Source organism: Rhinoderma darwinii, chromosome 7 (assembly GCF_050947455.1).
Source record: "Rhinoderma darwinii isolate aRhiDar2 chromosome 7, aRhiDar2.hap1, whole genome shotgun sequence".
In the NCBI taxonomy this organism is placed as follows: Eukaryota; Metazoa; Chordata; class Amphibia; order Anura; family Rhinodermatidae; genus Rhinoderma; species Rhinoderma darwinii.
This window is the reverse complement of record NC_134693.1, coordinates 45,960,301-45,987,002: the sequence shown is the minus strand read 5'-3', so window position 1 is coordinate 45,987,002 and position 26,702 is coordinate 45,960,301. Positions and strand designations below refer to the sequence as shown.

The 26,702-nt window shown below is 40.1% G+C and overlaps 2 protein-coding genes across 6 annotated transcripts in view; one reads left to right on the top strand and one right to left on the bottom strand.

Annotated features, from left to right (window-relative positions):
• Window positions 1-1,323: 1,323 nt before the first annotated feature.
• Window positions 1,324-22,590, top strand: LOC142657854 (flavin-containing monooxygenase 3-like). Of its 2 annotated transcripts, none has more exons than XM_075833327.1 (9): window positions 1,324-1,438; window positions 6,545-6,679; window positions 8,755-8,943; window positions 12,634-12,796; window positions 16,994-17,136; window positions 17,409-17,608; window positions 18,249-18,604; window positions 19,900-19,972; window positions 21,186-22,590. In XM_075833327.1, exons 2-9 carry the CDS (start codon window positions 6,548-6,550, stop codon window positions 21,523-21,525), a joined length of 1,596 nt encoding a protein of 531 aa, XP_075689442.1. In that variant the 5' UTR covers window positions 1,324-1,438; window positions 6,545-6,547; the 3' UTR covers window positions 21,526-22,590. The 2 variants fall into 2 exon arrangements, with proteins under 2 accessions (XP_075689442.1, XP_075689443.1); XM_075833328.1 differs by lacking the exon at window positions 1,324-1,438 and adding an exon at window positions 5,175-5,193.
• Window positions 22,591-23,904: 1,314 nt separating this feature from the next.
• The window catches only part of LOC142657853 (dimethylaniline monooxygenase [N-oxide-forming] 2-like), a 36,286-nt gene continuing 33,488 nt past the window's right edge, over window positions 23,905-26,702 (bottom strand). For 2 of the 4 annotated variants that reach the window (XM_075833324.1, XM_075833325.1), the window contains one exon: window positions 23,906-24,786. In XM_075833324.1, coding sequence (XP_075689439.1) covers window positions 24,429-24,786 — 358 coding nt within the window. In that variant the 3' untranslated portion in view covers window positions 23,906-24,428. Of the gene's footprint in view, window positions 24,787-26,702 lie in introns of all 4 variants that reach the window. The other 2 variants (XM_075833323.1, XM_075833326.1) reach the window with 2 other exon arrangements.

Below are 26,702 nucleotides of genomic sequence, written 5' to 3'. Positions count from 1 at the left end.
TCTAGGGCAGGACTGGCTACTTTACTGTGCAAACAAAGTGAGGGAGAGCTATTCTGCTTTTTCTAATTCCCATCTAAAATATTGATACCTTCACATGTACAGTAGGCATGTCATCAATTTGGTCAACTCATTCATTGGATAAATGTGGTGAATGCAGTAGCTGAAACATACTTTTCTACATAGCTGACCATCAGAGATGAATTAAGAAATGGCCTTGGCTCCCATCCCATCAGATTTGCCCTATGAACCTTCAATGGAACCTGCCATTGTCTAACAGTGTCAATAAATGAAGTGTCGCTGCACAACCTCTGATCCCAGGAATGTGTGCATTTTTATCATTCAGGCCTTCATGTGTAATACACATGCCCCTGGCACGCTCGAACCACTCATTGGCTAACTGTTGTAAAATTCAACATCAGAAACACATCTCAGTGAAGCGCTGGTTCCCAGCAATGTGTGAATTAACCAGGAATTCTAGGGTCCAGGGCGGAAAAAATATTTCACACACACACATGTGGTCAGTTCTCTACCAAGAACATGGTCTCAGGAACAGGGTAAAAACAAGAGGTAGGCAGAAGAGGCATCAGCTTTCTCCCTTGTGTAGGGTGGAACATGACCAACCCCCCCCCCCCCCCACATTTGATCAGCAGTAGTGTTCATATAGCAATGCTGATCATACAGAAATATGAGGCTGTCAAAAGCGCAGTCGACTGCGATATTGATTATGTTCAAAACGATGGAACCCTATCATAATGGTGACAGGCGGAAACCATTAGCTAGGTTTCCGTCACCATTAGCTAGGTTTCCGTCACCATTGAGTTCAATTGTGAGGGAAATGGAAGCTGAGGTTTCTCGTTTGACTTTCCGCTGAGGGGTTAACCCGACGGAAACCTCAGACGGAACCCCTCAGCGGAAACGAACGCTGATGTGAACACACCCTAACACTGGGGGAAATGGAGGGGGAGCCAAAAATGGACTTCTCAAAGAAAACACATGGAATACTTATTTTTGTTACCATTTGAATTGTGATATGCTATAGAACACGATCAAGGATAAGGAGTTTAGTTAAATAATTTCTACAATTTTACATAAACTGGGGACCAGAAATAGACCTATATAGTGCTCACACCTGCTAATATGAACTGTAAAATGTCAGTCCCTATACTTCTCATATTTCACCCCTTACAAGTGTTGTACCTAATACATATGAGGGGGATTTTATTCCTAAACTCAATTCATGCAGTAACTGCTAATTTGACATCCTGTTTCTTGTTGCGGGGAGGAGTCTGAAATTCTTGTTACGCAAGATCTATGAAAAAATTCTTGGCAAACTGCAGACTACAGGACTAACAGCAGGTACATGTCCTGCCAAGATTCTATTAATTCCCCTAAAATTCATCAAAAAAGACAATTTCATCTCAGCTGAGAGCAGCAAAAAGTAAGTAATGCAAGTAACAGATACCATGAAAACAGTAAAAATGTGTGCACTGTGTAGATTTTGCTATTTCCGCAATTAACCCCTAGTGCTCTTCTGCTAGATTCCTGCTTGATTTGCCTCTGTCAAAAACTGCTTTATATCTTATTTGCTAATGTTTAAGGATAAAACAATATTTTGAGACACTATCCCATATATATTTATATCTTACCCTAAACTAACCGTGATATATCAAAGACATTATTAGCGGTTGTAAAAAGTAGTACAAGCAGAATTAGCATTCATTTATATAATGCCTTTATCCTCCATGGTTCTTTAGACCTCGAAAATGCCAGCACCTATAACATAGTCGCATATATATAGTAGTACAATTAAATAAATAAAAATCCAAGCAAGGAGAGAAAGCCTTAAACGTGCAGCTATACAATTTAAAAGCAAAAGGGGACAGATACAAAAGGATAGGGAGTAACATCATCTAATTTCATGCAAAATATTAATTCTCTATTCTAATTCCATGTTATTGGATAACAAATCCTGTACTGGAATTTCATGCTGAATAATTATTTTTATATGTTACTGTTTTATGTTTTAAAAATCATGTTGTTTGCACTATTGATGAAACCCTACACTTATGCCTTATACACACGAACGTTTAAATCGGCCTTGTGACTGATGTTCTTTTAACGACAGTCACACGGCTGCATAAAAATCAATATACTTCTATGGGGCTATTCATACAGCTGTTGTTTTAACGGACCGTGTGAATGGCCTGGGGAAAAAATAGGACATGTCCTAATTTTGCCAGTTTTCACGGATCCCTCAATAGACTCAAGTCTATGAGGGATTTGTCAAAACGGCTCCCGCACTGATGCAAATCGGCCATGAAAAAAGACCGTATTTCACAGCCGGTTTGACAAACGTTCGGGTAAATATGTCCTTAAACATTCACTTTTCCAGCCTGTCAATGGACTGTACATCACAATGGCAATCTATAGTTAATTCATGGGGAACAAGCTACAGGAATTCTAAAAACGCACTGTGGTCTGTGGCAGCATCTACAGGGGGCACTGCTGTGGCAGCATCTACAGGGGGCACTGCTGTGGCAGCATCTACAGGGGGCACTGCTGTGGCAGCATCTACAGGGGGAACTACTGTGGCAGCATCTACACAGGGCACTGCTGTGGCAGCATCTACACAGGGCACTGCTGTGGCAGCATCTACACAGGGCACTGCTGTGGCAGCATCTACACAGGGCACTGCTGTGGCAGCATCTACACAGGGCACTGCTGTGGCAGCATCTACACAGGGCACTGCTGTGGCAGCATCTACACAGGGCACTGCTGTGGCAGCATCTACACAGGGCACTGCTGTGGCAGCATCTACACAGGGCTCTGCAGCAGCATCCACCAATCTTGAAATGTGTGCTAACTGAGCCGCGAGGACTGCATTTAGCGACACTTAAACTGGAAAGCTGGATTGTTGAAATCAGCACGTGGAGAAATCTCTCAAATTTTAAACCTAGTGATATTATTATAGTAATATAGTGTTCTAGTAGTTCAAATAACTTATTGATTAACAATAATTTTGTATTGTATCAAATTGAAAGTAATGCGCCCCGACCACTTTGATCTAAGGATATGTTCACACGCAAAACGAAAAACGGCTGTAAAATATGTAGCTGCTTTCAAGGGAAAACAGCCTCTGATTTTCAGCTGTTTTTTAAGCATCAAACGCTTTTTGATGCGTTTTTCGTGGCTGTTTTTTTAGCTGTTTTCTATTGAAAAACGGCTCCAAAAACAGCTCAAGAAGTGATATGCACTTCTTTTACGGGGCGTATTTTTACGCACCCCTTTTTCAAACGGCCGCGTAAAAAAAATGACCGGTCGGATCGAAACACTGTATTTCCCATTAAAATCAAAGGGCAGATGTTTCAAGGCGTTCAGCTTCTGTTTTCTCAGCTGTTTTTCGGGGCCTTTACAGACAAAAATGGCTGAAAATAAGCCATGTGAACATACCCTAAGGCCTTATTTACACGACGTTGCGCACCTCGGATGTGAAAAACGACAGTTTTTCACGGCCGAGGTGCATCTCTGCTCGGCGCTGTGGGACGCGATGTCTCGCATCCCCCATAGATGAGAGTCTATGGAGGGATGCGTGATGCGTGAAAAGATAGGACATGTCCTATTTTCCCCCGGACCCTTCATACAGTCCGTTGAAACAACGGCTGTGTGAACGGCCACGTTGATTACATAGATTCGTGGGACGGCCGCTGTTTCAACGGCTGTCACACGGACATTTAACACGCTCGTGTAAATAAGGCCTAAGTCTGTGAACATGGCCATGCTGTAAAATACTGTTCACACTGTTGCTCAGGGCTGTGCATTTTGTAGCAGTTGCTGTTCTACTTTTTTTTAAAACCCCAACATGCCCTATCCAGAGTTACTGTGTGCCATTTTTCCTCATTGACTTCAACTAGGCAAACATGTATAGAAGAAATTGCATACATAAACAGATGATCTGTAGGAATTAGGAAAGTCATATAAAAAGAAAAGCTTTAGCAGCCTCCTGAATGCAGCCCTATGTGCAGCTCTCTAAATCATTGACTGGTGGAGCAATTGTGTCCATTCCAAACTTGGTTCAAGGAGGTCATCTTTGCAACATTTTAGACTTTGCTGTCAGGTGTGCAATGTTACTGAATGGAAATGTTCAATTTCTAGGCCTTATTCACATGACCGTGATATACGGACCGCATGCAGGCCGCATTTCCCGGACCGAACACAGTTCAGGGAGCCGGGCTCCTAGCATCATAGTTATGTATGATGCTAGGTGTCCCTGATTCCCAGCGGAAATACTGTCCTGTATGGAAATTGTAAAATGTTTTTTTTTTTACTTTTAATATTGTTTTTTTCTTGACACTACTAAAAACGTTATGAAACTTTTTTTTGACACATTTTATTAGTCCCCCTATGGGACCTGAACCAGGGATCGTTCAACCGCTGGTACAACACACTGCAATACTAATGTATTGCAGTATATTGTCATTTTTGCAGGCACCTGTTAAGCCCTGCCAGAGGCAGGCACAGCACGATCTCTGTTCCTGGCAGATAGTTTTGGGTGTCAGCTGTAATACACAGCTGACACCCGCTGCGTACGGAGCGGGCTCAGCGGGAGAGCCAGCTCCAAACATCACCCCCCGCACCACGACGTGCTACTGCGTCATGGTGCGCCTAGGGGTTAAGGCATATTCACAAGCAGCAGAATTGTTCCAGAAATTTCTATGACTGAAAATTATTTCCAAAGATCTGAATGGGTTTGTTTCTGCAGCAGGCTCATGGATTTCTGCGAGCCCCATTCAGATGAATGGGGCGGTTGAAGAAATTTCTGCACCAAAACTGGCATGTGTAAACATACCCTTTTAGTGTGTGCCAGCCACCAGTCTGTCCCCATTGGTGCCTGTTCCAGATGATTTCATGGATACCTTCCCCGATACCTCCATTAGGTGCTTGCCTCAGATGCCTCCAGGATTGCTTTGCACAGATGCCCTCATAAATTCTAACAAATAAGTTTTAACAAGTAGACCAAGGTGCTGTCGTGGCTGCTACCATGGATTTTCTTAAACTCAGCTGGTCAAGTCGGCTGAATGGAAGAAAAAACACAAAAAGGAGTTACCAGTAGTGTTGCTGGTATAAACTAAAGAAACTTTCCCCATGCATAACCAAAGTAGGCATGCTTAAAGGATATAGATCTTCAAATGCTTTGTAAGTACATACCGTATTTTTCGGACTATAAGACGCACCCAGGTTTTAGACAACAGAAAATAGGAAAAACTATTTGTTAAAAAAAAGATTGTTCTGTTTCACCACATTCTGAGAGCCATAACTTTTATATTTTTTATCAATTGAGCGGTGTGAAGGCTTTTTTTCTACAAGACGAGCTGTAGTTTTTATTGGCACAATTTTTTGGTACATACGATTTTTTTATCACTTTTTATTTACATTTTTTAGTGCTAAGAAGACCAAAAAACAACGGTTCTGGGGATTTCATTTTTTTTTTGCGCCATTCACCGTGCGGGTCAAATAATGCTATATAGTAATAGTTCACACTTTTACGGACGAAAGCGATACCAATTTTTTTATTTTTTTCATTGTGCTTGGGGAAAAATGGCAACAGGTTTTTTTTTTAACTTTTAATATTTTTTACACTCCTGAAAATGTATCTAACTTTTTATTCCACTCATTTTATTACTTCCCCTAGGAGACTTGAACCAGCAATCGTTAGATCAATGGTACAATACACTGCAATACATGGATGAGTTACGGAAACAGCGTAACTCGCTGAGCTACTCTGTTTCCGTAACTCCCAAAGTATTAAATGGCAGTTACAGAAGCAGCATAGCATCCGAGCTACTCTTTTTTCGTAACTACTATTCAGTTCTATGGGAGTTACGGAAACAGCGTAGCTCAGCGAGCACTCGGCTGTCCGTAACTCCCGACCACCTAACCAGGAAGTGGCCGGGAGACAGCGGAGCTGAAGTAAGCTCGAACGGGGTTTAGGGGACCACATTCTAGAGATAGGTGTGGGTCCCAGAGGTGAGACCCGCATCTATCTGAAATTTATGACATATCCTGTGGATATGTCATAAATGTCCTTCATGGGAAAACCCCTATAAATGCTGCGGTCGCTATTGACCGCGGCATTTACTAGTTAAACGGCCAGGAACAGTTCAATTCCTGTTCCTGGCCGTTAGAGCAGTGTGTCAGGTGTAAAACACAGCTGACACCTGCTGTGTGTGGAGCGGGCTCAGTCCAAACATCATCCCCTCCCTGCCCCATGAAGTGTCGGCACATCATGGGTCGGGAAGGGGTTAATTAAGGAAGCAGTCAGGGGGCACGGCCAAGCCGTGTCCCTTGACTGACGACTATAAGACGCAGGGACTTTTTAGAAAGATTTATCCTTGCTAAAATCTGCGTCTTATAGTCCGTAAAATACGTTAACTGTTTGAGATTGTTGCTCTTATTCAGTATATAGTGTATGTAGATATGTGTGTACAGATTAGAATACTTGACTATAAAAGTACAATTTCATGTGTCTGTATACCCATTTACACAGAGCATGGCATCAACCGTAGCTGTAATTGGCTCTGGAATCAGCGGACTTGCTGCTCTCAAATGCAGTTTAGAAGTCGGTCTTCATGCGACCTGCTTTGAGAAGGGTGACTACGTTGGTGGACTATGGAATTTTACAGTAAGTTTCTTGGTGCTTTCTCGTCTTGATGGTATCAGTTAATGCTTAGAAATAACCAAATACAACTTAATATTGAGTTTGATTGAACTATTGAGTCTGGAAGGTATCTGTTAGTATTCACTTTTACATACACACAAGGAAACTACAAAGATGTATGATCAAAGGGAAAATCCACTTAAAGAGCAGAGAATGAACTGACCATCTTACATTGTATATATATATATATATATATACCAAAAAGACAAAAGAGCAAGTAACAGCACCAGGACTTCAGCGTAGGGGAGATGTTGGTTTATTCACCACCGTGAATAAACCAACATCTCCCCTACGCTGAAGTCCTGGTGCTGTTACTTGCTCTTTTGTCTTTTTGGTATTCTAATCCAAGGGATTGATTCTTCCTTCTACTGGTAACGTGCACATGGCCTGATGTTCAGTTTGCATTGTGTGCTGTGTTTTCCTCTACTTTATATATATATATATATATATATATATATATGTATATATATATATATATATATATATATATATATATATATATATAAAGTTTAGGCTCCATGAGTAGATCTAGTCAATGGAAGAAGTGTCTGTTTTATGTAGTTGGGCCCATGTATGTATCTTTCAGGACAAGCCGTGTACACTTAAAGAGGCTCTGTCACCACATTATAAGTACCCTATCTCCTAGATAAGGAGATGGGCGCTATAATGTAGGTGACAGTAATGCTTTTTATTTAAAAAACAATCTATTTTTACCACTTTATTAGCCTTTTTAGATTTATGCTAACGAGTTGCTTAATGCCCAAGTGGGCGTATTTTCACTTTAGACCAAGTGGGCGTTGTACAGGGGAGTGTATGACGCTGACCAATCAGCCTCATGCACTCCTCTCCATTCATTTTCACAGCGCATAGGGATTCTGTTAGATCACTATGTGCTGTCTTATACTAACACATTAACGATACTGAAGTGTTTAGACAGTGAATAGACATTCCACGGAATGTCTATTTACAATCTCTGCACTTCGTTACCCTGTGAGATTACGCAGTAAATGACAGGTTACAACGAGATCACGCTTCCTCGGCCGTAACTACCATTGAAACATTAACGAAGTGCAGACATTGTGAATAGACATTCCGTGTAATGTCTATTCACTGTCTAAATACTTCAGTATTGTTAATGTGTAAGTATAAGACAGCGCATAAGGATCTAACAGGATCCCTATGAGCTGTGTAAATGAATGGAGAGGAGTGCATGATGCTGATTGGTCAGCGTCATACACTCCTCTGTACAACGCCCACTTGGTCTAAAGTGAAAAGTGTTTTGAAGGGGCCGCAGTGCTCATAAGAGTGCTGCTTCCCCTTCATTTCTTCTTGCTCACCGTGAATCATCGACACGCATTAAGCGGCGATTCACAGGTATTGCAGCCTTTTCTCCCATTGAAGTGAAGAGGAGAAGGCTGCAATACCTGTGAATCGCGCGCTAAATGTGTGTCAAAGATTCACAGTGAGCAAGAAGAAATGAAGGGGATGCAGCACTCGTACAAGCGCTGCGGCCCCTTCAAAATAGCTGATCGGCGGGGTTCCTGGGAGTCGGACCCTGACCCATTAGCTATTGATGGCCTATCCTAAGGTTAGACCGTCAATATTTACTGGCTGGAAAACCCCTTTAACGACATTAAAGCAGTTCACATTCCAGTTATGTGGTGTGCTTATATTGTAGTTTTCTTAGTGTAATTTGTAGTAAATGTCTTTAAATTCTTTTAGGCCCTGTTCACATCTGCGTCGCAGATTTCGCCAATATAATGAAACGAAGCACAGCACACTGAACTATTTTGTCCTGTAAATCCGTAGACACCACAACGGAACCCAGTAAAGTCAATGGATTCTGTCGGTCAACAGTTTGCTCCGTTGTTTAACGGAACCTGCGCTTCCATCATTTTCGTTGCTCTGCTCCTCTGACGGAGAAGAACAATGGAATGCCGAACGCAGATGTGAACAGGGACTTCTGCGAGTTAATGGAATAACTTACATTGTTATTTTCTTTGTTTAACTTGTTGGTTTAACTTCCATGTTCTTTATAGGATCATGCAGAGGATGGGAGGGCTAGTATCTACCATTCAGTATTCACAAATTCTTGCAAAGAAATGATGTGCTATCCAGACTTTCCTATACCAGATGAATACCCTAACTTCATGCACAATTCTCTATTCCTGGAGTATCTGAAGCTATATGCCAAACATTTTGATTTATTAAGACACATTCAATTTAAAGTAAGAGTTTTCTAATTTGGAGAAATGTAACAGATTTATTCATTGTATTTTGAAAATTGCTAACGCTTAGCATTATACAATATATTAACATGTTGCAAAATAGGAGCGGCTATAAAACAAATTATGGGAGGAGGGTGCTTGTACTGCAACTGCAGACTCATTTGTATGAGTGCCTGCAAGGATGAACCTTCTTTAATAGAAGTTAATAGAGACAGGCTTGTCCTCGCAGCCATCATATGGATGAGTCCGCATCTGCAGGTCAATCTTCCTGTCTCCGCTCCCTTGTTTATTCTGTAGCTGTGCTCAGTGGCAATGTTTATACAATGTATATTAAAAAGTGTTAGAACTTCAAGCGCTGACATTTATTAATTCACTTTTATATTATTATAAAACCCAATCTAAGATTAGTAATGTTTGAGATGTTCTGATGCCATAGTGGATATCCCATCAATCAGTTGATTGTTGACTTTAGTTTCATCTGCCTTGGGCAGACATACCACCACATTACAGCTTCACAAGGTCCTAGTGGTTACAATTAGATTAAGGACGGGTTTACACGAGCGTGTGCGTTTTGCGCACGCAAAAAACGTGGCGTTTTGCATGCGCAAAAGGCACTTAACAGCTCCGTGTGTCATCACCATATGATGTGCGGCTGCGTGCTTTTCGCGCAGCCGCCATCATTATGACACTCCGTTTGGATGTTTGTAAACAGAAAAGCACCACGTGCTTTTCTGTTTTCATTCATCCTTTTCAGTGCTGTTGCGCGAATCACGCTTGTCCCACGGAAGTGCTTCCATGTGACATGCGTGGTTTTCATGCACCCATTGACTTCAATGGGTGCGTGATGCGCGAACAATGCACAAATATAGAACATGTTGTGAGTTTTTCGCAGCGGACTCACGCTGCGCAAAACTCACGGACTGTCTGCACTGCCCCATAGAGTAACATAGGTCCCTACAACACGCGTGAAAATCTCGCGCATTGCACGGACGTAATACACGTTCGTGTAAACAAGCCCTAAATGTAAGGAGCTTCACAAGGTCCTAGTGGTTACAATTAGATTAAATGTAAGGAACTGAGCTATCAGATTTAATTGATCACAATTACTAATGGTTTGCAAAGCACTAGAAAAATTGTCTTGTTAGGGTATGTTCACACGACTTATTTTCGGCCATTTTTCGGGCCGTAGACGGCAGAAAAACGGCAGAAGAATCGGAAGCAGAACGCCTCCAAACATCTGTTCATTGATTTCAATGGGAAAAACGGTGTTCGGTTCTGACGGGGCATTTTTTCGCGGCCGTTTTGCAAAACGGCCACGTAAAAAAACGCACGCGAAAAAGAAGTGCATGTCACTTCTTGATCCGTTTTTCATTGACCCCATAAAAATGAAGCACCAAAAACGTCCGTAAAAACTGCTGCGAAAAACGCGAGTTTTATTAAAAAGACTTAGGAGCTGTTTTCCCTTGAAATTTATTTTCAAACGTTTGTTATTAAGCGTGTGAACATACCCTGAGGGTTACTCTATGATGAGCTTTTGTAAAGCAAGTGGCACATATATTGTTCTTGCACAGGGCCCTCAGTTGCCTGTGTTCACTCCTGACCTGCCAAGTGATGAAATTTGGTGGCAAAAAAACCCCTATGTATCCACAAATACTCAAGGATAATACCTTAGGTAGGCTAATGGAATTTCTTACCTTAGATGTATCTTCTTGTTAGCGTAGTAGATACAAAATATATTTTATGTATTGACTCAAGAGTAATCAGTCTTATTATTTGGATAATACTTTATTAGGGCAATTTAGAAGGCACAATCCCCCTTATCTTATAATCATTAAAGGCTTTGTAAAGCTTTGAAGATTTTTTTTTTTTACTAAAACAATGTATCATAGTGTTTAATGCAACTTTGTATTTGATTTTTATTGAACATTTGTTTTACTTTTTGAGATACAGCTTCTTTGTATCCCGGATACATATAAGCTGTATCTTGCGCTGAAACCCGAATCCGTCAGGTCAGTGGGGCTGACAGCTTCAGTGATAGCGGGTCCTACGTGCCTCTGACACGCAGGATCCAGCTGTAGTCGATCATATTTAAGTTGACAACTTAGATGTGATCAATAACAGGTGGATACTGCATGTCTCTGATACTGAAGCTGTCAGTACTACTGAACTGAGGCCTCATGCACACAACCGTAGCCATGTGCACGGCCGTGATTTTCGGGTCGGCCGGCAGCGGAGAGTCACCCGCGAGCCGCCCACAAATCACGGGCCATGCACATGGCTGCGGCCATTATTTTCTATGAGCCTGGACCGCAGAACACGGCCGTAATAAGACACGCCCGTTCTTTCTGCGGTCCAAGCTCCTGGACCATGCACGGACCTTGAAAACCACGGTCGTGTGCATGGGCCCATAGAAATGAATGGGGCCGCAATTCTCCCGTGGCTTTTCGGAGGAATTGCGGCCGCAAAAGCACGTTCATGTGCATGGGGCCTTACGGATTCGGGTTTCAGAGCAAGATTCATCTTCTATGTATCCAGGATACCTAGAAGCTTTATCTCAAAGTCGCATTAAACACTATAATACATTGTTTTAAAAAAATAAAATAAATAGCCTCCACAATTCCTTTTTGTCAGGGGTCTTCTGAATATAAACTGATCACTGGTTGTTCCACTGTTGAGACCCCCAGAGATCAGCTGTAATCTTTGGAGAAACCTGGCAGCAAGTGTTTAATTTCCTTGCAAACTCGCCACAGGAGAAATGTATTAGTATAGTGCCCTTGAAATGAATGGGCTGTCTGTATAATGCATAGACATGCTGGGTTCTCTAGAGAAAGAGGTTTTCTTTGTGGCCCACTCTCTAATCCAGCTAATTTATGGAAATCCTGAATTAAAGGTGTTATCCAGGTTCCAAAAATACCTTACTAATGGCAGCAAATGACATGAATTAACAAAACAAGAAGTACTCCGCTATCCATCTTACGAAGGTCTCAGCGGTGATAAATTGTATTTCTGGCATAATGGCAGAAATACAACCCATGATAGCTAAGTCATCTGCTGTCTGCATGTAAACAATCACCGGGAGTGTTGCCAGAACGTCAATGCTGGATTGCTGGGAGAAAGGAAGGATGAGTTCTGCTTGTTTGGATAATTCATGTAATTTGCCATGGGGCACTTTAAAATACCTGCCTAGCCTCCTCCATTTTTGATATATCGTGACCATTATATTTGCCGCATGATATGTAAATGATATTGAAATCACTGTCTGTGACAAGAGCTGGAGAGGAGAGCGTGCGCGCACACAGCTCCTCCTCTCTCCAGCTCCTGACAAGACAAGACTTGTGATGACAAGACTGTGTGATCTCGCGAGAGCACAAGCCGCTCTGACATTGTCCGTAGCTGATTGGACAGTGTCAGAGCGCCCCCCTGTCCTTTCCATGAAAAGAAACGCCCCACTGACAGTACAGGGGGTAATTTACATATCGGACGCCAAATATAACGGTATTCACAGTTTTTTTTAATAACTTGAACAGAAACTTCATATTACATTTTACTGCTGAAGAACTGACTTAATTACTTCTCTTTGATCTCCGTGGCACTTTCTACATCAGGCATTTTCTCTGCAATGTGTAGCTAAATCTCTTTTTGACATAGCAGCTCAACTTTAAATAGTAATAACACCAGTTTTCCTGTTAGACAGCAGTGGTCGGTATACAGAAACGACCGAACTTTGCTGCAACTGGACAATGGGATGTTGTTACAGAACACGATGGAAAACAGAAGTCGACCATCTTTGATGCTGTGCTCATTTGCACTGGTCATCATGTTTATCCAAATCTTCCGCTTCAATCTTTCCGTGGTATGCCATATTTCACAATAATTACCATAATGACTTGTAGCAATGTCTAGGAATATTAAATTAAAGATGTTTGTTAGAGAAGTCCTCCCAAATAAACTGTTAGGCCATATTCACACAAACAAGAAAAATCAGCCTCAAAATTCCTCCAGGAATTATGAGGCAGATTTTGACCTGCCTGCATTTTCTTTGCCATGTTTTTTGTGGCGTCTTTCGCAATGTTTCTCGGCCACGGCCATTCAGCGCCGCAGGTAAAAACGACCCAAAAAATACACTTTCTCTGCCTCCCATTGATTTCAATGGGAGGTCAGTGGCAGAACCGTGGGAAGAAAGAGCATCTTTTCTTTCCCGTGAGCGTTTTTTCCCACTCAGTTTCCAACATGGTATCTGCGGCAAAAACAGCACCAAAAAATTCTCTATGAATTAGCCCCTAAATAAAACATAGTTACAAACATATAGCTGAACTTTAAGCCATTTATTAAACATTTTTTTAAAAAGATCTAAATTTTAGTTTACTACTATTGCAAGGTTAGCATAATAAACGGATTCATATAATTTCAATCATTTTGGACACTTTTATCCATGAAATGAGGCAAAAAGAATAGCTGTTAACGACTCATCTGATGAGGAGGCGTGGCCTAAGATGCACCAAATATTTTGGCAGAAAAAAGTGGTTTAAAGTAAGCCAACCAATAGGTGGCATAAAGTTAGACAGATGTGTCACATTTATCATCCAACATGAGCCACTGTGATATATTTGGTGCATCTAGTCTAAGTATTAGCTTTAAGACAGTGTTAGTAACTCTGCCTCAATGCGGATTAAGAATCACATGGTTTTATGGCAAAGTATGTTTTTTTTTTTTCTTCAATGCACAATGTCCTATTCTTCACTGTTTTGCAGCGGTTCCTCCGCACAGCATTGAAAGTCACATGTAAAACGATAATGACAGTTTTTCATAGAAGCAGTTCTAGTGTCATTACAGCAAACGCCTTACTACAAAATCCCCAGGTATTGATCAGTTTTGTGGCGTGGAAATGGTGTTGTGACTTACGAAATGAAGTATCACATGTGAAGAGGGGAACTGTGGGCAAGTACCGCTCTAAGGCCTCATGCACACATCCGTGACCTATTATACGGCCGTAAAACACGGATCGCAAAACACAGACCCCACATGGATGGCTTCTGTGTGCGGTCCGTTTTTTTAATGAACCATTGAATAGAATGGGCAAGATTGATCCGCAAACAGACAGGAATAGGACCTGCTATGAGTTTTGCGGAAAAAAAAAAAAACAGATGTGTGCATGGTCCCATAGAATTGAATTGGTCAGTGTGTTATCCGTTAAAAAAATGGATAGCGCACTGAATAAAATAACTGATGTGTGCATGAGCCCTAAGGTTACAATCAACACGCATTTTGGTATTATATGAGCAGGTTCTAGCTGCAGAATATTTCCCAAACATCCGCTCAAAATCCCCAGTGTCTTGCACATAGTGCTAGTTCTCTCCTTAAAGGCTGTGTGTGTGTGTGTGTGTATATATATATATATATATATATATATATATATATATATACATACACACTAGTATCCACAGTTTTTAATTTATAGAGATATTTAGTCTTCCCCACTTTCAGGACTACATCTTCTGTATTAGGCTGTTTGTGTCTTCATAGTGTTATAGAAAATAGCACCGCTGTTCTCCTAAAGTCATATATTTACCGGGCAGCAATAACATTAAACCACTAACTAAACATTGACAATGGTCTGTCAAGGAGTGGGATATATTAGGCAGCAAGTAAACAATCACTAGTTGAAGTTTATTTCTTGGCAGCAGGATAAATGGTCACGCATTAGGACCTGAGTGACTTTGACAAGGCACAATTTGGGATGTCTAGATGACTGGGTCAGAGCATCTCCAAAATGGCAAGTCTAGTGTGCTGTTCTCGGTATGCAATGTTTAGTACCTACCAAAAGTGATTCAAGGAAGGATAACCAGTGAACTGGTGACAGGGTCATGGATGTCCATGGCTCATTGATGCGGATTGGGAGCAAAAGCTAGTCTGTCTCGTTTGACCCCACACAGGAGCTACTGTAGCCTAAATTTTGGAAAACATTAATGATTGCGATGATGGAAAGGTGTCGGAACACACAGTGTAACACCTTGACCCCTGTCCACCGCTGATAGCGCCTATAATAGAGCATCAGATATGGACCGTGGAGCAATGGAAGAAAGTGCTGTGGTCTGATGAATCCCGTTTTCTTTTACATCATGTGGATGGCTTGGTGTGTTTTAGATGCCTACCTGGGCAAGAGATTGCACCAGGAAGCATTATTGGAAGAAGGCAATCCGGCTAAGACTGTATGATACTCTGGGCAATGTTCTGCTGGGAAACCTTGCATTCTGGCATCCATGTGGATGTTACTTTGACTTGTACCACCTACCTAAAATTTGTTGCATGTCAAGTACAAACCTTGATGGCAACGATATTCCCTAATGGCAGTGGCCTTTTTCAGTGAGTTAATGTGCCCTTCCACACTACAAAAATTGTTCAGGAATGGTTTGGCCCGCCATATTTCCAAAATCTCAATGTGATTAAGCACCTGTGGGATGTGCAAAACATTTCAGATCCATGGAGGCCCCACCTCGTAACTTACAGGACTACAAGGATCTGCTGCGAATGTCTTGGTGCCAGATACCACAGGAAATTTTTAGAGGTCTTGTGGAGTCCATGCCTCGATGGGTCATTGCTGTTTTGGCGGCACGAGGGGGATCTGCACAATATTAAGCAGGGGGGTTTTAATGTTATGGCTGATCAGTGTACTTTATCACTCCTTCCTTGTTTCTTAACCATGACTTGCTGTTAATCTCAAAGTATAAATTTCTTACAGGCTTCTTCTTCATACTTGTTAGAGGGTCTGCTCCACCATTTTTAGTAGAGTATAAGATGTATGGAGGAGAAGCCTTTTACATTTTCTAGTGCACATTTATTTAAAAAAAAAAAAAAAAAAAAAAGCATGCACTACTGATAGTTAGAACTTTAAATAAAGATGTAGTTACATTTATGTGGCGTTCTGCGATCCCACTAAAGGGCTGCCAGGAAAAACAGCTGGGAGAGTGGGCAATCCTGTACCTCCCCTGGGAGCTTTACAGGAGAGGCCTCCGGCAGCATAGCAATTCCAATATTGCAGTGCCGCCTGTTCTCCCAGCTGGCGGAAGCACAGACCAGCCCCTGTCTGGAGCTACACTTTAATATTAAAAATATTGGTATTTACTGTCACTATAACACTTAATTTAGCATCTACTTCTTGTTGTCCTCCATTTCTATAGATTGTCTCAATTTGGCCCTGTGCAGTTTCAAGAGGACTTTTTGAGATATTCAGAACTTTCATGGTTATTAAACCACAGAGAAGTATTATAGTGTGTTGTCAAAAATAAACATTGCTACTGAAAAAGTTAGGGATAGCTTCAGGGCAATATTAAAAATGTTATGGTCTGGTTACTACGATACCCACAGTAAGAACCAACCGGGTGGCACAATTTACCTATAGCATCCCCATTTCCCAAGATTCAGTTAGGTAATCTGCTTGCCCCAGGACATTGTTGTCTCTAGCTGGTGGTTGATTTTCTGTATAATGTCAGAAAAATGGGATTCAGACAAATGATTGGGATGTTGGAGACACTTTTGGTTGTTAAGGATAATTGGCAACACTCAAATAGCAATTTCCAGAGAAGAAAAGAAGGACTCCAGTTAAAAGGAATCAACAACGGCGATATAGTAGAATTGCCTATGTGGTACTGTTCAGGAGGGTAGTCAGACAATCTAAGGTTTGGCAACGGCAGAGTCAAGTATCTGGTCCATATAAAAGAGTAGTCAGGGACAAAAGATTTGGTCAAAAACAAAAGGCACATGTAAATACCAGCTAAACCAAGTGAGGAAACAAACATCTATAGCATTGAGACCAGATGATGGTTCTTTAAATAAGACATCTAGCACTGAATGGTTGGATGGCTGCGTGCATTGCACATTCCCTGCCCGACATCCCTGCCAGAACCGCCGAGGCACTCATTGTAGGGGCAACCGGAAGAGAGAGACGCCGCTGGATCATGGTGGGATAAGTATGTAACAAGAAATGCGTAAATGTGTGGATGAGAGTCGTGAGCAGATTTCATGCATACATTTATTATCTAATGTTTTTTAGGTATCGAGAAGTTTAAAGGCCAATACATGCACAATAGAGATTACAAGCATCCTGCACACTATGCTGGAAAAAATGTGCTTGTTGTTGGTTTAGGCAACTCAGGAGCAGATATCTCCGTTGAGCTCGGACGGACAGCTAAAAAGGTAAGCCAGAAATAAAGTAATCCTAATAACAAATGAAAAATAAAGCAAACAAACATCTAGCTCCAGCATTGAGATTAATCATTCCATTAAAACCTGACCAATACAACTATCGTCTTTCATATAAGTGAATGCGGTCAAACAATGATTTCACTCTTGCACATTTAATGGCAGTTTGCAAGTTTAAACATAACGGCACAAAACTGCACTTAGCACATCTGCACTAGCAAAACCATCTGTCCACCAGACACCAATAGCCTATAATTATTTTTCAGGTTGTTCTAAGCACTAGAAGTGGCTCTTGGATTATGAGTCGTGTTTGGGATAATGGTTATCCTTGGGACATGGTTTATCTTACCCGATATCAGTCCTTTTTAAGCCATATTCTACCAAGAGTAGTCTCTGACTGGCTCTATGAAAGTACGATGGAGAAACACTTCAAGCATAGCCACTATGGCTTGGTACCTGTGAACAAGTACGTTGATGATGTTTTGTTTTTGCTGCTAAACATAATTGTGTTACATTTTCCATCCATTTGAAGGATTGTGCATTGCAGTATTTGACTGCCGTGGTTCTCTGTCTTATTAAAGAAGGTAAAACAAGAAAATTGTCCATAAAAGTGAAGATGGAGACAGTTCTAAGATATGGACTATATCTATTTACAGATATACTTTAGAAACACGTGATCAGTGGTCAACATTTTCAAATTTTCCTGCAGTTGGTCTAACCCTGTCTAAATGCTAGCAGATCCCACAGAATCGAATGTGTATTGGGGCCTTTAGACTGACCGATGACTGGGAAACAATGATTAGGCAGGGTGGATTTTGACATGTTCAATCCTTTGATTCCTCGGGAGATAGGTCTCCGTCAGGGGTGGCTGGCAGTGAAAGGTCTCCCGCTCCCATTAAAATAAACACGTATACTCGTTTGAGCCGAGTGTGCTTGTTTATGAGGAGGTCGAGGGAGATAGCTGATGGCTGACCGATTGTTCGTTCTGACCGTTATCGCATGTGTACGGCCAGCTAAGTACTGTTGATTTCCTTGTATCTGGCTAATCGTATTATAGAGAATTATAAGTATTTTATTTTTGTGATGTTTTCTTCATAACCTTCCAGAACTCTGAGGAAAGAGCCTGTATTTAATGATGACCTGGCAGCCTCTATTACATGTGGGACTGTGGTTGTAAAACCCCACATCAAAGAGTTCACTGAAACTTCTGCAGTCTTTGAAGATGGTTCTACGATGGAAAATGTGGATGTTGTCATATTCGCCACTGGTTACTGCTATGCCTATCCTTTCATGGATGACGCCCTTGTCAAAAATAAGAAAAACAAGGTTTCACTTTATAAAGGGGTCTTCCCCCCAAAATTAGAAAAGCCAACAATGGCAGTCATTGGATTGGTACAGTCATTAGGGGGGATCCCACCAACTTCAGATGTGCAGGCTCGATGGGCTGTGAGAGTTATTAAAGGTATGCATGTATAAACACCCTGATAAGGTGTTGCACATCAAGTGAAAAATGCATCAATATAAATCCAACCTTTTATAACAGTTAATAGGCATACAGTAAATATGCCATAATTTGGTTAGTCATAACAGTGATCAGTCTATTGCCCACTAATCTTTAAAATAATAAGTTGTTAGAGACCAGACATTTTTATATGACCTATAAAATGACATATGAAAGTCATACATGGGGTTTCTCGAATGGGACCTCACCTCTATGAGAGAGAAAAAAAAGTCTCTAAGTATCAGCGGCACGTGCTCGGATTGACGCGGCACATCAATTTATTATACATGACGGCTGCTGCAGGGGAAATGTATGTCTTGCCGCAACCTCCTTCGGAAATATAAGCTATTTTCCAGGGGGGTTTCCAAAGACGGACCTGCGGAGATCAGCCGATTGCCGGGCTAGCTTAATTTTATAAAGGTATTGTTAGTAGCCATGTATGAAGTACAGTAATTATAATCTCACTTGTAACTTCTAAACATTAATATCTCTGTCGTGGATTAAGAAGATTAATATGAAACCAATTTACAGGTAGCTACAATAAAGGTGGTGTTAATCAGAGACATTTGTTTTTCTAAAGTCAAATAACTTTTAAAAAATTTTTTTATACACTTATTATTAGAACAATTTTCATAAATGTCCCATAATAAATTGTTGTACTAAAATGCTCATTTATGTAGAGGAAGGAAGTTTTTCTAGAGCACAACTATAGACACATAGCCTAAATGCTTCATAAAACAGTTTAGTTAACAGAATAGTACTGTACTGTATATGTGAAATGAATTATTTCTGAATAGTATGTAAATGTATACTTTTATGCAGTATAAAATAATATGTGTAGAGATACTAGAGAACACATGAGAGTGAAATTCATCAATGGCTGTACGCCAGTATTGTAGTGTTATAAACTCGTGAATAATTTGCAACTTTTTGCCATTTTAAACCATAAAAATTATGTGTCCTAAATTTTTGTGGACCCCACACGGAACCTTGAACATCACGGTCGTGTGCATGGGGTCATAGAAATGAATGGATCCGTGTGCTATTAACATAATTGTGGAAAAAAACATGGTCGTGTGCATTAGGCCTAAATTTTAAAACTATAAAACACCTAATTCATTTAGATGGCTAAAAAGGTCCTCATTCTACATTTATTTTTTAGAAATAAACAGATTAACAACAGGATGAAATGGGGAATATTTAGGTATTTTTATCATTATTATTATTAATAATATGTTATTATATTATCATTTCAGGGACATGTAATCTGCCACCAAAAGAAACAATGATTGATGAATTAAATGAAGAGGAGGGCGAGAAAAAGAACTGGTAGGCTGCAATTTATTCTACTTTTGTAGGACCTAGTGTAAAAAGAACTGTAAGGGCACGATCAGACGTGGCGGAATTTTTTCGCTGCAAATGTTGCTGCAAATTCGTTGTGAATTTTCAGCAACATTTGCATATCTGACAGGTAATTCAGACGTTGCGGATATCACAGCGGACTTGCCACAGATTTAAGTCTTTGTATTGCAAAGGCTAAAATCCACAGTGAAATTCTGCTGCTTCTCCACAACATAATGTGCATGCTGCGGAGGGGAAATTCTGCACAGCAGCCTAAATTCCGCACAGTTATTTTCTGCAACATCTGAACTAAGTTACCTAAAAATTTATAGAAACCAATTAAAAACATAGCTGCTGCAGATTTCCTCTGCGGACTGTCCGCAGCTGAATTCAACAGCAATTCCCCACGTCTGAACGTGGCCTTATGCTCCATTGACACTTGATTACTCATAGCACGGATGCATGCATGTTAAAGGGAACCTGTCACCAGCATTTCACCTATTGAACTTTAATTATCCCTCACTTGCCGCTGCTATCAAAAGTTCATTGCCGTTATCCCCTCTCCTAAACTCCTCCTCCGACTGTAAATAACGGTCTGCAAACATTTCCCGCCTTTTATCGTAATAATCCGGTGTCCCTTTGTGCGCACACCCCAGAAGAGGACATCAATGCACAAGCGAGGGATTTTGTGTGCTGGGCGAAGGCAAGGAGCTGTCAATCAAAAGTAAGGAGGCGGGGTAAACTCGGAAAGACTTGAGGAATGAAGATATGACTCTTTTCAAACGAATATTTGACTCTTTTCAAACCAAGATCTGACTCTTTTATGCCCATTAGAATACGGTGTGGGAACACTAAAAAGCTGAATACTAAAGGTACAGAGTCGACTAAGAAGACAATTATAGGTTATATAGAAATAATTTTTCACCCACTACCACTAGGCTGTGCTGGTTTAATAGGTGAAATACTGGTGACAGGTTCCCTTTAATGCTTTCTATGAATCTTATGTGTCTGCTTTTAGCTTACATGTAAATGAAAAAAAACATGTCACCAAACCTTGGTAAAACTATTTTTAAATATGCTGTCAAACAGCCTTTCAGTGCTCCAATATTTTCCATCAGCTAAGGAGCGGTGCTCTTGTTTTGTAGTAAATACCGACAGAGTGCTGGAGTCAGATATCATTCTTTCTTTCTATACATTCCAGGTTTGGTCGTAGTGAGACACTATCCACTGACTATGTCACTTACATGGATGAATTAAGTTCTTTTATTGGGAGCAAGCCAAATCTTCCTCTTCTCTGCCTTACCGATCCAAAATTGGCATTGGAAGTTTTCTTTGGGCCTTGTAGCCCTTATCAATTTCGACTCTGTGGAACAGGAAAATGGGATGGAGCTCGCAAGGCTATATTAAACCAGTGGAAAAGAACCATTGCCGCAACAAGAAAGAGGGTTGTCCCCACACATCAAGAATCATCTTTTATTAATTTGGTCAAGATTTTGTTTTTGCCCTTGCTCCTTCTTGCGTTGTATTTGGCATGTTCTTAAATGAAATAGCTGTACTGTACTTACAGTGCTACAATGTGTTTGTTTGTTTGTTTGTTTGTTTGTTTGTTTATAGTGATATAGTGATCTATCATGGGATTGTAAATTGTATTTTTACTTCAATAAGAGCTGATCATTTTATTTTTAAAATTAGCATTTTTATTTTTATATTTTCTTATATCAATTAACATTTTATTGTGATTTTATAATGTGTGCTATTTTGCATCATAGAGGGGGTTGCCCACTTGGGACACCTCTCTATTAGCCAATTCGGAGACCCAGTTCCCGCTGAATGGGTGATGTATGACCAGCAGCAACTTTCCCAGGTGATATCAGGTGCTAGGGTTTCAGAAGTTGGACCTGCAATGATCAGCTAATGATAACCCCTTTAAAGTTGGCTTTCACTTTAGAGACTAATGTAAAGTCCATGCTGTTTATGTAAAAAAGTTATATACGTCATATGGAACACAGTAGGTGTAGACCAACAAGTATACATAAGTCTGAGGGTGTGGCCACTGGAAAGACACTGAAAATGTGTATAATACAGTATATACAATTTATATATAAAAATGATATGCAATGGGGCTACACACAGGATAAAAATTCAACACACTGACTCCAGAAAAAGTTCCTCCCATCCCCAATATCAAGGAGGTTAGATGTGGTAGATGAAGTACCAGAACACACTTGTTGTTTTTACTGCATGGTCTCCAAGCCTTCACATAAAGTGGTTGTGCAAAGGATAAAAGCAGACAAACATAGCGCAGAATGCAGCGTTGGATAAAATCATTTGGTACTTTATTTCATATACTCACAAAGTGACAGAATAAAAAGCGCTCATAAATATATAAAACTTCCACGTTACACGCCAAGTCTCTCCTGCCCCACCCTGGGTTTCTTCTTGGGCAACTATATGCAATTTGCATTAAGAAAATGTATAATTTAAAAAAACTCTCCTCTTTAATCCAAATCTATTAATGCAATAAGTGGCTTCAAAATCTATTTTTAATTTGGACTGGTGTGAATCCATCTTTTCCATAAATAAAATGAATTTCGAAAACTTGCAAATCTGACTCAGAGGATAATTTATAAGGATTCATTGCAGACTTTTTTTTAGCTACTCCTCAAAAATAGCGTAATTTTCCTGTTGATTCAAACAAGGTAGTTTAGGCAGCACTCTCCAATTTCTAGATAATGCGTTATGGGTGCTTGGTCCTGCAACTATACATTTTGGTGGAAGAAGAATAGTGGTATGGGATTTGGCCTAGGCCCTTTAGTTTCAGTGAAGGGAAATCTTAATGCTTAATACCAAGACATTTTGGACAATTGTATGCTTCCAACTTTGTAAGAACAATTTGGGGAAGTTCGCTTTCTGTTCCAGCATGACCGTGCCTCCATGCACAAAGCAAGGTTCATAAAGGCTTGGTTGGGTGAGTTTGGTGTGGAAGAACTTGACTGGCCCGCACAGAGCCCTGTCCTCAACCCCATCAAGCACCGTTGGGATGAACTAAAACGGACATTGTAAGCCAGGCCCTCCCATCCAACATCAGTGTCTGACTTTTGGATGAATGGTAAGAAAAGAGACACTTGAAAATCTTTCAGAAAGCCTTCACAGAAGAATAGAAGCTCTTTTAGCTGCAAAGGGGGGATCAACTCCATATTAATGCCTATGGATTTAGAATAAGAGGTCATAAAAGCTCCTGTAGGTGTAATACTTTTGTCCTTATAGTGTAAGAAACATATGTAGACCAAGATTTAAAATGTTACATACCCACGTATTCAAGTTTGACTGGTATTTTCATATTTAAATTGAGTTTAAGATATAGCCTGAAGATTCTGAACCCACGATTCACAGACCATGATATAGTACTACAGTCTATCAGGTACTATGATCCAGGTGCAACTTCAACCCCTTCAGTAATCATATTGCATGTAATCAGACATGACTTGCCAAATATACACTGTTACTTTTAAAAGGGTGACAACCACTCTTTTCATAAAAGAATACTACGCCTAGTCACATCTATTACTTACATCCCTGTACAGTAACATACTAACCCTCCAAACAAAAGTGATATATCCTATGTTTTCCTTTTTCTTTCTTCTTTTTTTTTTTGACATAATTTAATTTGACCTGAAACCACTCTCTCTGTTTGTGACTATAACCGATCAAGTATTTCTGAACAACTCTCATTTCTGGTCACTCTGAATTGTTTACTGTTCTTTTTGAGAACTTCAGATCTCTGCTCATGATGAAATATTTACTAAGCTGAGCTCTAGCAATGCCAACTGTTGATATGATCACCTCCTACCACTAATCTTAAAATAAAGAACAATAGTGAAGATCTTAGTCATACATAATAAGAATGGAACTTTTTTTTTATACTTTCCATTTTTATTAAAATCAGATAGCATTTTTATGTTCCAAACAGATTTATTGTATAGAAAAGTTCAAAAACAGTTCCCTTTCACAGAGGAATTCAGTTCAAGGCTGAATTAGCCATGATTAAACAAAGAAATACTATGCAAATAAGTACAATAATCAAGTAACAATGAAATTACGACTGTCACGAAATGTCCAATTTTAGGCTACAAGGAATAATCAGATGTCTCTGTCGAGAGTGCTCGGATAACGGTTTAGACAAATTTTAGAGCAATAGTGAACATTAGTTGCACATAAACAGATTTTAACTTTTTATTTGTATATTTTCCATTTTTATTAGAATGGGCTAAAAGTTTCATAACAATTTTATTTATTTTAATGTGATCATTACCTTTATCCCAATATTAACAGAGTATATTCTTGTTCAGAAACAGAATAAAGAAATAGTTATACAAACCCATTTAAAAAGAATGACAAAGGGTTTGCCTAATAACAAAAAATCCACGCTCTAGGCCTCTGTGTTTTAAATTTCACACGATAGAATCCACAATAGAAAAATTGCTGTTGCCAGTCCACACAGGACTAATATTTGTCTAATGTTTGGTCTAGAACTTGTAGATCTCTGAACAACACGACTCCTGGCTGGGCTTATGGTTCGGGTCCACTGGCTCAGGATTGCATTTCTAGCGCCGCTCCACTTACCAGGACCTGTTAGGCGATACTGGTATGGTGTGCAAGGACCAAAGAAAACCCTCAACGCTATTGTAGGATCTGTGATTAAAAGACGCATGATGTTGGGACGAATACCAATCTCCACAGCTACCTCATCCATGTATTCGATGAAGTACGTTTGTAGAGTCTGACTTCTGCCCTTTCCAAAACTGCGGAAAGATGATTAAAACAAATATTGTTTATACTGATGGAATAAAATATTGGCTTTAACATAATACAATCCATTATTTATGTTTTTTTCTGTAACACAAAGGACCACAGGCATAATTTGAAGCTCATGGACCCTAATGTAAAAAAAATACTTCTGTCTTATGTGGCAGAGGGGTTTTTGGGGGCTGCCAGGTTCCCGAGCTCAACCGATTCCTCTGTCTGTGCCCCTGTAACAATTTTTCTCCAAGAAGAGGGCAGTTTGTCAAAGGCATTTGCTCTCTCTAGGTTCATGATTCACATGCAGTGGATTTTATCTGCTGCAGAGTAGCCTGAATTTTGTGGCAAATTTTTAGTTATTCTTTATGCTATGATGCTAGCATTCTAACAGCACACCCAGTTAATACGATTTAGATAACTATTAGAAATATTTTACAAATGAAGCCAACAATTCAACTTACTGTAAAATAGTTGACTGCATAAACTAGAGCAAATTTTTTCTGTAAGTAAAAAAATAAATATTATACAATACTAAGTAATCCTTCACCAGCCATTTCCTGTTTGCTTCCTAGTTTCCCATTTCATAACAATATCTATTTCATTAATTTCCCTTTAGCTTTTCCAGCGAAAACATACTGAGAGCCAAGTAAATAACTTCAATGTTTTCTATGGCAAGGACAAGGGGCAGACAGGAAAGGAAGTCACTTTGTATGTGATTGCCTCCCCTTTCTTGAAGGGGGGCACATCGCAATGATTCCAACTTGATCACTAGTTTTCACAAAATGCTACCGCCATACATGCAACAAATGTTCTGCTGATAAGGCCATATTTTGACATTTTGCTGTTTTGCGCAAAATTGGAGCAAAAACGCTGCAATTTTTTCTGCAATTAGTGCAGAACCGTATTATTTCTTGTGTAAATTGCAGCAAAATCTGAGCATTTTTGGCATGATTTTCCACAAATCCCAGCAAAACCACATCTAAAAAGGGTGCAGGACATAATAGTCACATGACAAAATCACTGCATAGGAGGAGTACTGTAAGTGTAGTGTCTATATTATTTCTGTATAGTGTGCTTAGTGTGTGTCTAGTGTGTGTGTAGTGTCTGTGTGATGTTTGCATAGTGTGTGTGTATAGTGTCTGTGTGGGAGGTGTGTGTGAAAAGAAAATATAGGGTCTAGTGTGTTTATTTTTTATTTATTTTGGTCTAGTGTGTGGGTCTGATATACAGGGGCTGTCTCAAGATTGACATTTATCACCTATTCACAGGATAGGTGATAAATGTCTCATAGCTGGGGGCACCTACTCGTGGCACCCCCGCAGTGCATGCCCAAGTAGTACAAGGCAATGGCGCATCCAAGAAAGTTGGAGGAGACTGGTAATGATGTATAACAGCCAGGTGGATGTCAATCAAACATGGAAAGGTGGGTTTGGAGGCAGGACTATGTGACTCTTCAGGATAGCGGCACCGCCCCATGACCCTTTAATGAGTAATTAACATATAGTGTGCGCCATTTTAAAAGTTCATTTTATAGATTTTGCTGCATCTGAAAAAAACATACAGGGGAATGTTTGGAAATATTGTCAGGTCATGTATTACCGTATGGTGGCGGTTCAAGGGTTTAAATTACCTGACATGTTCCCATTAAATATACACTGAATTGAAAACAATGCCATCTGCCCTGCAATTTTGTTATTAAAAATATATTCTATATAATTACAGCTCCAGAATCAAGCTCTGACATATACGGCTCTAGAACCAAGCTCAATACATATAAACAGCCCCAGAAACAACCTCAGTACATATATACAACTCCAGAAAAAAAGTTTAGTACATAAATACAACAACAGAACCACGCTCAGTACATATATACAGCTCCAGAACCAAGCTCAGTACATAAATACAACACCAGAACAAA